This window comes from Silurus aristotelis, assembly GCF_946808225.1.
Source record: "Silurus aristotelis genome assembly, chromosome: 3".
Classification (NCBI taxonomy): Eukaryota; Metazoa; Chordata; class Actinopteri; order Siluriformes; family Siluridae; genus Silurus; species Silurus aristotelis.
Genome location: NC_139576.1, coordinates 16,279,848 through 16,296,020, shown reverse-complemented (window position 1 = coordinate 16,296,020; position 16,173 = coordinate 16,279,848). Strand labels below are relative to the sequence as shown.

The 16,173-nt window shown below is 38.2% G+C and overlaps 1 protein-coding gene across 8 annotated transcripts in view; it reads left to right on the top strand.

Annotated features, from left to right (window-relative positions):
• lrp1bb (low density lipoprotein receptor-related protein 1Bb) overlaps positions 1–15,919 on the top strand; it is a 288,809-nt gene extending 272,890 nt beyond the window's left edge. For 4 of the 8 annotated variants that reach the window (XM_083536546.1, XM_083536541.1, XM_083536540.1 and 1 more), the window contains 10 exons: positions 1,014–1,178; positions 6,428–6,589; positions 7,272–7,446; positions 8,059–8,163; positions 11,484–11,597; positions 12,451–12,527; positions 13,024–13,114; positions 13,485–13,635; positions 14,122–14,196; positions 14,526–15,919. In XM_083536546.1, coding sequence (XP_083392672.1) covers positions 1,014–1,178; positions 6,428–6,589; positions 7,272–7,446; positions 8,059–8,163; positions 11,484–11,597; positions 12,451–12,527; positions 13,024–13,114; positions 13,485–13,635; positions 14,122–14,196; positions 14,526–14,666 — 1,256 coding nt within the window. In that variant the 3' untranslated portion in view covers positions 14,667–15,919. Of the gene's footprint in view, positions 1–1,013; positions 1,179–6,427; positions 6,590–7,271; positions 7,447–8,058; positions 8,164–11,483; positions 11,598–12,450; positions 12,528–13,023; positions 13,115–13,484; positions 13,636–14,121; positions 14,197–14,525 lie in introns of those variants that run through there. The other 4 variants (XM_083536542.1, XM_083536544.1, XM_083536543.1 and 1 more) reach the window with 4 other exon arrangements.
• Positions 15,920–16,173: the final 254 nt, after the last annotated feature.

The following is a 16,173-nucleotide window of genomic DNA, read 5'->3' as shown; positions in this document are numbered from 1 at the left end:
TTATAAAGAACTGAAATGAAATGCTGTGCACAAAGAATTAAGTCCATGATGACACAGTTTGTCAAGGTCAGAGTGGAAAAACTCAAGTAGCCTGCACAAAGCCCTGACCTTAACCCCACTGAACAACTTTGGATAAACTAGAACTCTGACTGCACCCCAGGCCTCCTTATTTGACAGCAGTACCTGATCTCACTAATGCTCTGGTGGCTGAATGGGCAAATCTAGACAGCCACACTAAGCCAGCCAAATCTAGTGAAAAGCCGACCCAGAAGAGTGAAGGTTACTTTAAAAGCAAATGGGTTCCTAAATCTTGAATAAGATTTTCAAAATTCACATATGGACTTTATGGTTATGTGTCCTTATTTTGGCCATATACAAACGTGTTCATTGTATTTTGATTGTGACAAAATGTTACTAATATTGCCTCTGTACATTATGACATTTGAATGTGAAATGAAGCAATCAAGGTATTACAGAAGTGTAGACTTTCAACTTTAATAAAAGAGGGCTTAACAAAATCATATTTGCATTAATGAATTTGCATTTAGTAATTATAGTCATTGTTTTAAATAGTGCCTCCATTTTCACAGGCTCACAAGTAATTGGACAAACTAGCATGCAGTAATTGAACTAAGTTGGTTTTGCAGCATTTAAATAATATCCACTATGTTTGACAGATGATACTTAGAATCATAAAATTGGATATTAGATATTACATAAGTTGAATGAAGCCCATCACAGTGCAGTTAAAGTGTAAAATTATGCACTTTTTTATTTTTTTTTATCTAAAACCTCCCTCAAAGCACCATTAATCATCTGTTATTAAAAAAAGAAATTAAAGCAGTCATATATGGCCTTTGATTTAACTTTTAATTTTCTTCAAAAATGATCATGTAATAGTCTAGTCTCCAAATATTCCAATGGAGCACTTAGAATTGAAAAAGTCCACTCGGTTTTGACGTGTAATGTGTGCTGCTCTGTTTAAGTGTGTTTTTCTTCTGTCATTGTTTAAGGCGAGCTGTGTCGGCCTGCCTGTGAAAATGGAGGCCGTTGTGTGGCCAATGAGAAGGGAGACTGGCGCTGTTATTGCTGGCCTGATTTCTCTGGAGAGCGCTGTGAAATTAACCACTGCACAGACTACTGCTTAAATGGAGGCACATGTACAGGGTCTCCCTTAGGTGAGAAAAACCTTTACCTCTTTGTCAGCTTATTAAAATTGTGCTTTTACTTCTTTCATGAAAAAGCATTCTCATTTGACCTGCATCCTATGAACCTCTTTCATGATACTTAGACTAAATTTAAGGCAACCGGACAGGTTTTTCTTTTTGAGAGAGACCTTTTATTTTTGAATAGCTGGTTAGTATTTCTTTAATATAATCAAGTTTAGTCAATATAGCTTATTTCCATATCTTTAACTGTCTTTGTCATTCATGGTATAAGTATACAAACAAAACCTTTAAAGTGATTTCTATGTAGATGTTCCAGTCGTGGGTTTGATGATTTCTGATATATAAAAAAAAAATATTGAACATTCAGTAAATTACACTTTCAGTTTGTATGTAGTGCAGTACAATTCAGGAATTCAGGGGATCTCTAAAAAAATATTTCATCAAGCCATAAGCAGGCAGTTTACATAGTTTGCTAAATTAAAAATAATTGATCACTGTTGTTTTTTTCCCTGAAGGCTTCTGCTATAGAATCTTTATACCCTTCCTTAATATTCTTTATTTGATTACATGTGGTCTGTGTATAGTTTATAAGTAAACATATTTAAAAAAATGTGAAATACAACAATACAATTTATTAACAGCATTGGACTGTGTATGTGTTCAGGTTATGCTTGTATAATAATAATATAATTATAATTATTATTATTATTTATATTAATATTTTATTTATTTTTTGAGAATTAAACTTATGCATAGCAGCTCTTATGTAGCTTAATTCTGTTGGACATCTTAAGTAGCCTGTTTTGAATGTAAATTTTTTTGAGTATGCTTCATAAATTATTTTTATTGTGAATGAGACGTCCTTATCAGCATTGTTAGAATACGGCTAATGATAAAATCACTCAAGTGTGTAATATACTGTATTTGCCTGAAGTAAAATCAGTCAAGTGCTATTTTCTATCTGGAATGAGTCTTATAGTAAGACTGCTCCCTATTGATATTTAAATAATTTTGTATTTTGTTTGTGTAATAGCATAGGGCTTTTGAGTTAGAATAAACGCATGATGTTTGCTTGAAGGTTTAAACGTGCAAAATGTGTAGCAACAGATAATAAATATTCAGTCATATATCTTATGTCTTGTATTTTACTGTTAATCAGAGTCAATTGTTATAAAAAATCTACATGAAAACAAATGTTTACTGATAGCTGTAATGAAATTAGCTTGCAAAAAGGGAAATATTGATGAGCAATTATAACGAGTTATATTAATTATAAATATTTAGATTAAACTTTATAGAAAGAATTAGTGTTACAATTATTTGATCTGTTCGGCCACCGAGCAGACAGTATAATCTTTTATCAATTCTTGAAAAGGTTATCTCCCTGGCCAAGAAAGAAACAGCTTAATTTAGCATGTAGCAAAATCAGTATTCAGTGACTTTAAATTGTGAGCAGCACTCAGAGACAATCATTTGTGAACATCTTCTTCTTCTTCTTTCGGCTGCTCCCATTAGGGGTCGCCACAGCGGATCATCTATCTCCATACCACCCTGTCCTCTACATCTGCCTCTTTTACACCAACTACCTGCATGTCTTCCCTCACCACATCCATGAACTTCCTCCTCGGCCTTCCTCTTTTCCTCCTACCTGGTGGCTCCATCCTCAGCATTCTTCTACCAATATAATTCATGTCCCTCCTCTGCACATGTCCAAACCATCTCAATCTCGCCTCCCTCACCTTGTCACCAAAACATCCTACATGCCCTGTCCCTCTAATAAACTCATTTCTAATCTTATCCATCCTTGTCACTCCCAATGAAAACCTCAACATCTTCAGCTCTGCTACCTCCAGCTCCACCTCCTGCCTTTTACTCAATGCCACTGTCTCTAATCCATACAACATCGCAGGTCTCACCACAGACCTATAAACTTTCCCTTTCATTTTTGCAGATACCCTACTATCACACATCACTCCTGTCACTCTTCTCCACCCACTACACCCTGCCTGTACTCTTTTCTTCACTTCTCTAACACACTCTCCATTACTTTGCACTGTTGACCCCAGGTACTTGAATTCCTCCACCTTCTCCAGCTCTTCTCCCTGCAACCGCACAACTCCACTGCCCTCCCTCTCATTCACACACATGTATGCTGTCTTACTCCTACTGAGTTTAATTCCCCTTCTCTCCAGCGCATATCTCCACCTCTCCAGGCTGTTCTCAACCTGCTCCCTACTCTCACAACAAATCACAATATCATCCGCAAACATCATAGTCCAGGGAGACTCCTGTCTGACCTCGTCCATCAACCTGTCCATCACCACTGCAAACAGGAAAGGGCTCAGGGCCGATCCTTGATGCAGTCCAACCTTAACCCTGAACCAGTCTGTCATTCCTACTGCACACTTCACTGCCGTCACACTGTCCTGATACATGTCCTGCACCACCCTCACATACTTCTCTGACACAATTGACTTCCTCATACAATACCACAACTCCTCTCTTGGCACCCTGTCGTACGCCTTCTCTAAATCCACAAATACACAATGCAATTCCTTCTGTCCTTCTCTATACTTCTCCATCAACATTCTCAAAGCAAATAAGGCATCTGTGGTGCTCTTCCTCGGCATGAAACCATACTGTTGCTCACAGATGGTCACCTCTTCTCTCAGCTTGGCTTCCACTACTCTTTCCCATAACTTCATGGTGTGCCTGATCAACTTAATTCCCCTGTAGTTACTGCAAGACTGCACATCTCCTTTATGCTTAAAGATCGGTACCAGCACACTTCTTCTCCATTCCTCAGGCATCTTCTCACCTTCCAAAATCCTGTTAAACAATCTGGTCAAAAACTCCACTGCCATCTCTCCTAATGTCATCTGGTCCAACCGACTTTTCACTCTTCATCCTCTTAATCGCTGCTCTCACTTCCTCCTTACTAATCCTATCCACTTTCTGCTTCACCAACTCCACATCATCCAACCTTCTCTCTCTCTGATTTTCCTCATTCATCAGCTGCTCAAAATACTCCCGCCACCTTCTCAACACACTTTCCTCACTAGTCAACACATTTCCCTCTCCATCCTTTACTGCTCAAACTTGCAGTACATCCTTCCCAGCTCGGTCCCTCTGCCTGGCCAATCCGTATAAATCCTTTTCTCCTTCCTTAGTGTCCAACCTCTCATACAGCTCCTCATATGCCTTTTCCTTGGCTTTCGCCACATCCCTCTTAACCTGCTGCCGCATCTTCTTGTACTCCTGCCCACTTCTCTTATCACTCTGTCTATCCCACTTCTGTTTTGCCAACCTCTTTCTCCTTATGCTCTCCTGCACTTCCTCATTCCACCAACACATCTCCTTGTCTTGCTTTCTGTTTCCAGATGTTACGCCAAGTACTTTTCTAGCTGCCTCCCTCATCACTCCTGCAGTAGTTGCCCAATCGTCCAACACTTCCTTAACACCAATGAGCCTCTGTCTGACCTCTACCCTGAACCTCACACTACACTCTTCCTCCTTCAGTTTCCACCATCTTCTTCTTCTTTCAGTCCTCACTCTCCTCCTCTTCTTCTTCGCCTTCAAAACCATCCTACAGACCACCATCCGATGCTGTCTAGCTACACTGTCCCCTGCCAACACCTTACAGTCTCCAATCTCCTTTAGGTTGCATCTTCTGCATAGCACATAGTCCACCTGTGTGCACCTTCCTCCACTCTTATACGTCACCCTATGGTCCTCCTTCTTCTTAAAATAAGTGTTCACCACTGCCATTTCCATCCTTTTAGCAAAATCCACCACCATCTGCCCTTCCACATTCCTCTCCTTAAAACCATACCTACCTATCACCTCCTCATCACCTCTGTTCCCTTCACCTACATGCCCATTAAAGTCTGCCCCAATCACCAATCGTTCTTTTCTAGGTACACCATCTACCACTTCATCTAGTTCACTCCAGAATCTTTCCTTCTCCTCCATCTCACAGCCAATTTGTGGAGCATAGGCACTGATGACATTTATCATCATCCCTTCAACTTCCACCTTCACGATTATCACCCTATCAGAAACTCTCTTCACCTCCACTACACTCTTACTGTACTCTTCCTTCAGAATCACCCCTACACCATTTCTCTTTCCATCCACACCATGATAAAACAGTTTAAATCCACCTCCAATGTTCCTGGCCTTACTTCCTTTCCACTTGGTCTCCTGAACACACAGCATATCTACCTTTCTCCTCTCCATCATATCAGCTATCTCTCTTCCTTTACCAGTCATAATACCAACATTTAAAGTACCAACCCGAACCTCCACTCTCCTGCACTGCTCCTTTCCCTGCCGTCTCTGTAGATGTCTTCCTCCTCTCCTTCTCCTCCTTCGGCCAACAGTAGCCCAATTTCCACCGGTACCCTGTCGGCTAACGATACCTGTGGCGGTCGTTGTTAACCCGGGCCTTGACCGATCCGGTATGAAATTCTCATTTGTGATCCGCATATTTGATTTGGCACATGTTTTACGCTGGATGCCCTTCCTAAAGCAACCTTCCCCATTTACCCGGGCTTGGGACCGGCACTAAGAGTGCACTGGCTTGTGCATCCATAATGGCTGGGTTACAATTATTTGTGAACATAAAGCGTTTAATGAATGGGACCACATGTAACACAGGACTAAACTAAACACAAACATACATATAGGGAAAGAGAAATTAGGAAAGAAAAAAAGGAGAGAGAGAGAGAGAGAGAGAGAGAGAGAGCGAGAGAGAGGGAGGCAAGTTTAACTTCAATTGACCAACACCTAATGTTAATAACAATCAAAATTCACCTTAATAAAGGGGCTCGAACTTAAACAGGAATCTAGATAGTTGGTAATTGCATTGGCTTTGTTGCTGAACAAGAGTCCAGATGCAGTGGACAAAGGAGATTCATCATGGGTCTGTTATGAGGACGTTCTAGGGCGATGTTTTTGAAGGTAAAGCTGCCGAAAGGTCTGTCTCAAAGGGTTTGAGTCGCGTCTCAAAGGAAGGTTTAAGCAACAATTAAAAAATTGGGTTTTCTAATGGATCTGGTTCATTAATTACACTGTCACAATTTATTTAAACAGTTCAAGCTAACCAAAGTATTTTAATGATAATCATTTTAGTTCCTTTGTTTCTTGGCAAAAAAGTTAAATGCCCAAATGGAAGATTTTGCCAACATATGAAGGACAAAAAGGCATCTTTTCACTGACTCGAATAAATGATGTGCCTTTTCCCCCATCCCCTGTAGGGAAACCAACATGTCGCTGTCCTGTGGGCTTCACAGGGCCTAACTGTGAGCGGCGGGTCTGTGATAATTATTGTCTAAATGGAGGAACCTGTGATGTCAGCCAGGGAAACCAGCCTGTGTGCCGTTGTTTAGCAGAGTACACAGGTGACCGCTGCTTTTACCGTAAGTGCCCTAAGAACATTAGCTCAGCTTATTTAAAATCATTTATAATGTTCTCTCTGATTAAACTTACACTGATAAAACTGGTAAAACAATCATCCTTTTAACAGTCAAGCACAGAGGCTATACAAAATTAAAAACAAACTATATAAAAGATCCCCCCCAAACAAAGGAATGATCCTTAGACCAATGGTTAAATATGTAATATTTATTTACATTTAATATTCAAAGCCAGGATTTTCTAGGTTATTTGATTATGTAAAGGGTTATGTGCTTTTCATTGAGCTGCTTGAAGCAATACTCCAAAAAATAAGAAAGGCAATTCATCTGCTCACCGGTGAAAGCATTTATAAGGCTTAAGTCCACAGAGGGTTAAAAAAGCCAAAGTGATGACCTCAAGGTATTCATGTGCTCTGTTGATAAAAGAATCCTAATATGTAGTTTTTGTTGTTTTAATTCATAGCAGGGATTTTTTTTTCTCCATATTGTTAATACATTTTCTCTGTCGCACACCCACGGGGTGATATGCCTTAATTTATGTACTAGATACTTGATGCAGATAATTAACTCTCATTAAAGCTCTGTAAAAGTCCAATTGAACCAGCTGATAATACAGAGGGTAATTTTCTCCCAAATTCTAATTAGGCACTCACAATGGATTTTCTGTGTATTTTTCCTATGACAGACATCTGTCACCATTATTGTGTAAACTCAAAAGCCTGCACACTGTCTGTGTCTGGCCATGTGGAGTGTGTGTGTCCACCTCGATATGAGGGGATGAAATGTGATATGGACAAGTGCCTACGATGTCATGGTGCACCGTGTATTATTGAAGCAGAGACTGGAGATGTGACCTGCAAGTATGTTTTTCATAATGGATTCTAATTATCAGTCATTAAAAATGCAGTTTTTTTTACTAAATGCTTTACTGCATTAGCATTCGAACACTAAGAACAGATTGAGCAGCTTACCTGGTACAACGGGGTGTCCAAAGGTGCCAGTTTAGACCTAGTGAGGGTCAGACATATACAGGTAGCATTTGGTTGCAAAATTATATATAAACTCTCAATTAATGTAAGGTTTTCTGTGCTCAATTGCTCTATTGAAATCACAGTTTCTTACTTTTACTTTTGTGCTTTTTGTCTGTAGCCCTATCTTAATATCCTTTAGTGAATTACTTTGCAGGTCAGGTGAAATAAAAATTGCTGTTGGCCAGCACGCCATCTGTCATACACACAGAGTGAAGTGCAACTTCACATCTGTCTGCAGGTTGTATTTGGCCTTCGGGCTGTACTTTGGACATCCCTGAGGTACAATTTCTGTAAAACAGGAAGGGCCTATATAATCTTGTTCACATATGTTGTCCTACCACTTGCATGTGATTTTGAATATTGAACATGCAGACAGAGAGTCAGTCAGATATTTTTTTCATTTTATTCAGATCTCTCTCTACACTTTTTTCCATCTTGCAGCTGCACCAGTGGTAGAATCGCATCCAGCTGCCAGCTGTGTGACGGCTACTGCTATAATGGAGGCACCTGTCATCTGGACCCTGACACCAACCTGCCCTTCTGCCAGTGAGTAATGACTAAAAACGTTCTTTTGTCCAGGGTTTAAACTCTAGCAATTAGACATGCACAATCAATGTTGCATAAATGCCTTACAACACAGATATATTTCGTTAGTATCCATTCGGGACCAAAATGTCTCTTCATGCGGTAACTGATGTCACCCACTTTCAATTTAAATTTAATTACAGTTCACTTATACAGTTTTTCCCTCCTTCTACTTTATAATGTCACCTATGGGAGTCTGGTCTGACACTGTGATTGATAGGTCTCCTTTTTATTGCCTGTCTTGTATGGCACCATATCACACTTTCTAGTGATGTCCGAGCCCAGTTGTCTAGTTCGTCAGGTAGTATTAGCAGCAGAACAAAATGTGATACCAGACAATCAGCTGAAAAGTACCTCTCTAGAGTTTTAGAATTAAATAAAAAAAACGCATGCCAAGTTGTTCTTGTAGTTTGAATGACGTTTTTGGCAATACTACTGAGATAAAATCAATTTCTATGCAAATTATCTCATTGGGTTTGCTAGGAAGTTAAAAGATTCTTGAATATGGTTTATTGGCTCTAACTCATTGCCAGAAAAGCTGTTCATTGATTTAAGTCTTAAAATAATGAATCTTCTTAGTATGACTTCCTGCTGCTCCTACATTTTAATTTATGTAATGTGTCTTGATCTTGTTCCAAATTGTGTTAAAAAAATGCATTTTGGTTCTTCTACCTAGTGGAGTCACTGTTTATTATTTTTTTAAACAGAACACTGTTCTAGAGCCATCAGATATAATAGTCATTTTTCATTATCATATTGAATATATGTTTTGTTTTTGCCTTCGCATACATGGATGTACCAGGGATGTTTATTCTTTCATACACTTTAAAGTTATTCAGCTGCAATGTGTGGGATTTAGCCATAATGAGTTCTTATTGTGGTATAATTAAGGATTAGTGGAACAGTAGGTTGGTGTTAATTGTCAGACTTTTTATGACTTTATCACATGTCACATAAAGCATAAAATAATATATATATATATATTATATACAGTACAGACCAAAAGTTTGGACACACCTTCTCATTCAAAGAGTTTTCTTTATTTTCATGACTATGAAAATTGTCACACTGAAGGCATCAAACTATGAATTAACATGTGGAATTATATACATAACAAAAAGTGTGAAACAACTGAAAATATTTCATATTGTAGGTTCTTCAAAGTAGGCATCAAGAGAATGCCAAGAGTGTGCAAAGCAGTAATCTAAGCAAAAGGTGGCTACTTTGAAGAACCTACAATATGAAATATTTTCAGTTGTTTCACACTTTTTTGTTATGTATATAATTCCACGTGTTAATTCATAGTTTTGATGCCTTCAGTGTGACTCTACAATTTTTAAAGTCATGAAAATAAAGAAAACTCTTTTAATGAGCAGGTGTGTCCAAACTTTTGGTCTGTACTGTATATATATATATATATATATATATATATATATATATATATATATATATATATATATATATATATATATATATATATATATATACAGTGAGGAAAATAAGTATTTGAACACCCTGCTATTTTGCAAGTTCTCCCTCTTAGAAATCATGGAGGGGTCTGAAATTGTCATCGTAGGTGCATGTCCACTGTGAGAGACATAATCTAAAAAAAAAAAATCCAGAAATCACAATATATTATTTTTAAACTATTTATTTGTATGATACAGCTGCAAATAAGTATTTGAACACCTGTCTATCAGCTAGAATTCTGACCCTCAAAGACCTGTTAGTCTGCCTTTAAAATGTCCACCTCCACTACATTTATTATCCTAAATTAGATGCACCTGTTTGAGGTCGTTAGCTGCATAAAGACACCTGTCCACCCCATACAATCAGTAAGAATCCAACTACTAACATTGCCAAGACCAAAGAGCTGTCCAACGACACTAGAGACAAAATTGTACACCTCCACAAGGCTGGAAAGGGCTACGGGGAAATTGCCAAGCAGCTTGGTGAAAAAAGGTCCACTGTTGGAGCAATTATTAGAAAATGGAAGAAGCTAAACATGACTGTCAATCTCCCTCGGACTGGGGCTCCATGCAAGATCTCACCTCATGGGGTCTCAATGATCCTAAGAAAGGTGAGAAATCAGCCCAGAACTACACGGGAGGAGCTGGTCAATGACCTTAAAAGAGCTGTGACCACCATTTCCAAGGTTACTGTTGGTAATACACTAAGACGTCATGGTTTGAAATCATGCTTGGCACAGAAGGTCCCCTTGCTTAAACCAGCACATGTCCAGGCACGTCTTAAGTTTGCCAATGACCATTTGGATGATCCAAAGGAGTCATGGGAGAAAGTCATGTGGTCAGATGAGACCAAAATAGAACTTTTGGGTCATAATTCCACTAAACGTGTTTGGGGGAAGAAGAATGATGAGTACCATCCCTTCTGTGAAGCATGGGGGTGGTAGCATCATGCTTTGGGGGTGTTTTTCTGCACATGAGACAGGGCGACTGCACTGTATTAAGGAGAGGATGACCGGGGCCATGTATTGTAAGATTTTGGGGAACAACCTCCTTCCCTCAGTTAGAGCATTGAAGATGGGTCGAGGCTGGGTTTTCCAACATGACAATGACCCGAAGCACACAGCCAGGATAACCAAGTAGTGGCTCTGTAAGAAGCATATCAAGGTTCTGGCGTGGCCTAGCCAGTCTCCAGACATAAACCTAATAGAGAATCTTTGGAGGGTGCTCAAACTCCGTGTTTCTCAGCGACAGGCCAGAAGCCTGACTGATCTAGAGAAGATCTGTGTGGAGGAGTGGGCCAAAATCCCTCCTGCAGTGTGTGCAAACCTGGTGAAAAACTACAGGAAACTTTTGACCTCTGTAATTGCAAACAAAGGCTACTGTACCAAATATTAACATTGACTTTCTCAGGTGTTCAAATACTTATTTGCAGCTGTATCATACAAATAAATAGTTAAAAAATCATACATTGTGATTTCTGGATTTGTTTTTTTAGATTATGTCTCTCACAGTGGACATGCACCTACGATGACAATTTCAGACCCCTCCATGATTTCTAAGTGGGAGAACTTGCAAAATAGCAGGGTGTTTAAATACTTATTTTCCTCACTATATATATATATATATATATATATATATATATATATATATATATATATATATATATATATATATATATATATATATATATATATATCAATGATAATAATAAATAGATTAATTCAGCCAGCTAAAAGGGGAGTGACGTTTTCAGACATTGGGGTCTGACTCGCAGCTTTGTGATTTTCCTCACAACATTGCAATTTCTTGCAGCTGCACAGCTGGTTTCAAGAACCAGCGCTGTGATGAGCTGGCCAACCCCTGTGATTACTACTGTCAGAATGATGGGATATGCACAATAACATCCCTTAACAAACCCCGCTGCAAGTATGTCCCCTATCAGCACCTTTACCACCCAGAACTTTCATCTCCAGCCTGCGTCATCATCCAGCCATGGCCCTTACTCATATCCATAGTCTCCATGTCCAAACCATAGGGGGGTATATTATCTAGCCAAAACTAAAGAATCATAGCAGTGGCTAGCACTGTGAAAGGGTCATTGTAAAATAGAAAGTATGTGATTACATATGCTGTGTTAAGAAGAAAAGTTTTTTAGTACAGTTCTTAAAATAAACACTTTTATTTTGGGTTTGCATATGAAAAAAGGAAGTGAACAGTATTAATGAAAATTGCAGCCCAACACAATCATGCTGGTAATAAAGACATTGGTGTCAATTACATTTGCATTACATTAAATAAAATAAAAAAAGATGTAATCTTTCAAATATGTGTTTGTTGTGAAGTATATATGCATAATAACTCTAAGGATTACAAGTGTAGAAATAAATACATACTGTATATACAGTCTTTTAATATTAGATTACACAATTACTAATTTGGAAAATACTAAAGACATATTTGGAGAATTGTCTATTCCATGCACAGTTAGTGAATAAAATCAAAAACAGTTTCTCTCTTCGTAAGAGCCCATAGTTACAATTCTCACCCAGACAGCCTCAATCACCAAACATCTGTTTAGCAACACATTCGATATCTTCATCTCAGTGAGATAATTCGACCTTCTGTGCTCTGTCGTTGCGTTGATTTTCTTTTATTCCCTCTGCCTGTCTAAATTGCATTTAGACATCAGTCTCTGTTTGCTCAGACTTTCCACATTTCATCTGAAGCGATTAATATGCACAAGCATCATCTGATCTTTCCTGTGAATGATTTTAATCAGGTGTTCAGCCAATTGGTCGGGAACGCAGTGCGAGCGGCCCGCCCCAAAGAGCAGCCGCTCTGACAACACGCCTGGAGGTGAGTGAGCACAAACATGGCTTCCTCTTTCATTACCGCACACTCATGGCTCTGATTAAAATCATCTGCTTGCTTTCAGGGAAACGTGTAGCAAAGGCATTAGAGCATTGATAAATGTGATTTATGATGTAGGAGATTTACCGTAATCCTCAGGAGGGATTAAAGCTGCTCAGAACCAATCTAGCCAGGACTTGATCTGTAATTTTATTTGCACTGTGTAGACATGTGAACACATGCATCTATTTATATTTAAAAGCTGTCAGAGAGATAGGAGGTCTGTTTTTGTGTGTATGTAAATCTGATGGGGAAACATCGAGAATGTGTCATCATTATTTTGTTTTGAACAGGGTCTTTATTCAGGATTGAACTTTAATAACAGTTTTACATGCAGAAAATAAAACAGCCATGCTGCACTGCAAACAAGACTCGACCCCTACCTTGAAAGTTTGTGATAACTGGAGTTTAATTCCTGTTTTTTCGTTGTTGTTCACTGCAGGGAGCATAGCCATTATTGTGCCTCTGGTCCTGCTGGTTATTTTGATAACAACTGTCGTGGCTGGGGTCTTCATCTGCAGACGGCAGCAGAGGTATTACAGAAACACAGCATGTGGCTAAGAGGATGGCTGTATACTTTAAAGGGTTAAAAATGTGCACTTGTTGCCATGGTGCAAAACTACAGCCTGGGAAATATACTGTAATGCTATTACAAATGGCCCTTTTGCTCCAAGTGACCACTTCACAGGTTTGCAAAGTGCACACTGTGGAAAAAATTCTACTTCACACTCAAAACTAGTACATCTACTTTTACTGATGATGACTTTTTTTTTTAAAGCTTTTGACATCAGTGTAACATTTTAATATGCAAACAGACCAGATACACGGTTCAGAATATTTCCAAGACCCCTTTCCTTAAAAATCTTTGCTACATGTTGAAAATGTGTTTGTGACCTGACCTAGGGGCAAGCGAGTACAGAGGCAACCCATGACTAATGGAGGCATTAATGTGGAGATTGGCAACCCATCCTACAACATGTACGAGGTGGAGCATGATAACCACACTGATGCAGGGAGCTTTTTGAAACCAAATTTCACACTGGATCCACACAAGGTTTGTGTGTATGACATGCTCACTGATAATATAGTGCATATGATAAAGCTGAACTCAACAGCTATACGGCGAGATCCTTAAACAATGGGATAGCTTTGCTGCTCACAAGAAACCAGTTCATAGTTTATATACAGAAATGAATCAGCTTTAACCCCTGAGAGTTTGTTTGCATCTTTCTAAAGCACGTCAAGTGCATTTTGCTGTCTATATAATCATTTTATAATTGTTTGATTGTTACCAGTTTAAGGTCACCTTCATTTCCTGTCAACTTTGTACTTGTAGAAATGAGTGGTTGTTTATTAGTGCACCTTTTTAGACAGTAACAGCATACACCCACACATCTGTGTATTTTCACTTCTCCCTATGACATTGCTTTTACATTAATAGGCGTTTGAATACCAATTCTGTATACATATTTTTTTTGTGCTGTGAAGTACAAGAAACTTTGTGTTGAGCCGATTTCAAGCTTGAGTGTGTGTATTGCAGGGGTGGTGTGTAAAATCCAGTGACCCTCATACTCTGAATATACACTCTATCCCTAAAGAAGTTATACCTGGACAGGTGAAACCCTTCATCCTAATTGGTGCCTTTGACCACTGCATGAGAGGCATTTGTGTTTGTGTGTCTTGCATGTGCTTGAATCAGTTTCATAAACATTTTTTTTTTTTTCGCCTTCAGCAAATGTAAAATCTAAAATCCCCCAAGAATTCACTCTTAGAAATACTTCAGTATTCAGTATATTCAAATACTTCATACAATATTCATTCAGAATACAAATGTTTGATTTTATTTATTTATTTTTATTTTTTTTACAAGTCTCAATAATCTTATTCACAAGATACTTTTGCAACACGTTCAAAATCACGTTTCTCTGAATTCTCTCTCTGCAGCCTATGAACTACTCTAACCCAGTGTACGCCAAGATATACATTGATGGACAGAACTGTCGAAAGCCAGTCATCAGCATTGACGAAAGAAGAGAGCTGCTCCCAAAGAAACTAGAGGGAACAATTCGGGAAACCGCCGCATAGCCTGACTTTACACTTTGTACTCTTTTTTTTACGTGAGTGTACAAAATGTATAAATGTGGAGAAAAACAAGAATTTTCTATTTCATATCAGGTCCTGCTAATGTACTTAGGTTCGCTTCTTTGTTCGACAGCGGTGTTACCTCTCCATGTGTGATCAAATTTGGACTTCATATATGTCCTCTCCATTAGTTTTTGTTGTTGTTTGTTTTGCTGTTGGTTTTTAGGGTATTTTACATATACTGCACAGTATATTTGCTGATTACCCAGCCTTTAGGAAATGACTCACCCCCAAACTCATGTATTTTGCCTTACAGTGTTAACTCAGTGATGGTGTGGCATTTGTTTCATGTTATTTACCTTGCACCATCCACAATAATTTTATTATTGTCTTTAAGAAATCATTTGTTTTATATTTAAATTATGCTCCATTAATGTGAATCTTAGTTCCACATCTAAATATATATATATGTATAGGGACGGGGTTTTTGTTTTCCATGATTTTTGTACATGTTTATCTTTACAGAGGGCTACTGCTTTCCATTACATTAAGACTTAATTCATCTCATCTTATCCTCGGTTATATGTTGTGTGCTGGTATCGAAACTGCCCAGTCATATTTGTCACTTCCCATTCAAGTGATTTTTGCCTTCTATCACTGAAAATAATGCTGCATTATGATACTGTCTTTTCATCCAGCTAAACCACATGACATGTTGGAGGCGATCAATACTTAACGGACAATTTGTGAAAGAACATCATTACCAATCTTTGCACTTTTCAGCTTATTTTTTTACATGGTAATTTCTGCCCAGTGGAACAGCAATCCATCTGGCGAATCTAATAGAATCTAGTCAGACGTGTGTCTGATACATGAAAAACACAAATTCATTTTGTTTAAAGTAAACATAATTACTTATAGAAACACAAAATGAAAAGCACCCAAACTTACAGACTGATTATAACTGATCAACGTCAGTGACAGTAGGATTAGGAACCCGATGGCTGGCTCGTCATACAGGATATAGCGGAGGAATTACTCTTACTTTACTGCTATGTGGAGAGTGGTATGAATGAGTGGTATGTCTGTTACTTTAAGAGAGAGAAATTACTAAGATACAGTACAACAGATTTTATAATTTTGTATTTGATTTATATGTTGTTCGGCTGCTTGTATTTTGGAGAAAAAAATGTATTAAATGTAAGTATCTTTTATATAAAATGCATCAGTAATGAAATAAAAGCATTTTATTTCCATTTTAGCAGTGATTTGTGTTTGATTTGTAGTGAAAATTTAGCCATGTACTTGTAAGTACAGCAGATACACAATGTCTTGTTAAAGTTATCCATGCTGTAACCTATTGATGTCAATGTTTTGACATTAGTTTAGAGGTACTTACATTGATGGCTGCCATCAGAGAAGATTTACAGAAACAAAGGAACGCTGTAAAGAATTTCATCATTACAGTTGGAAAAAAGTTTTTTTTCGCAATTAGTGTAAAACAGTGCTC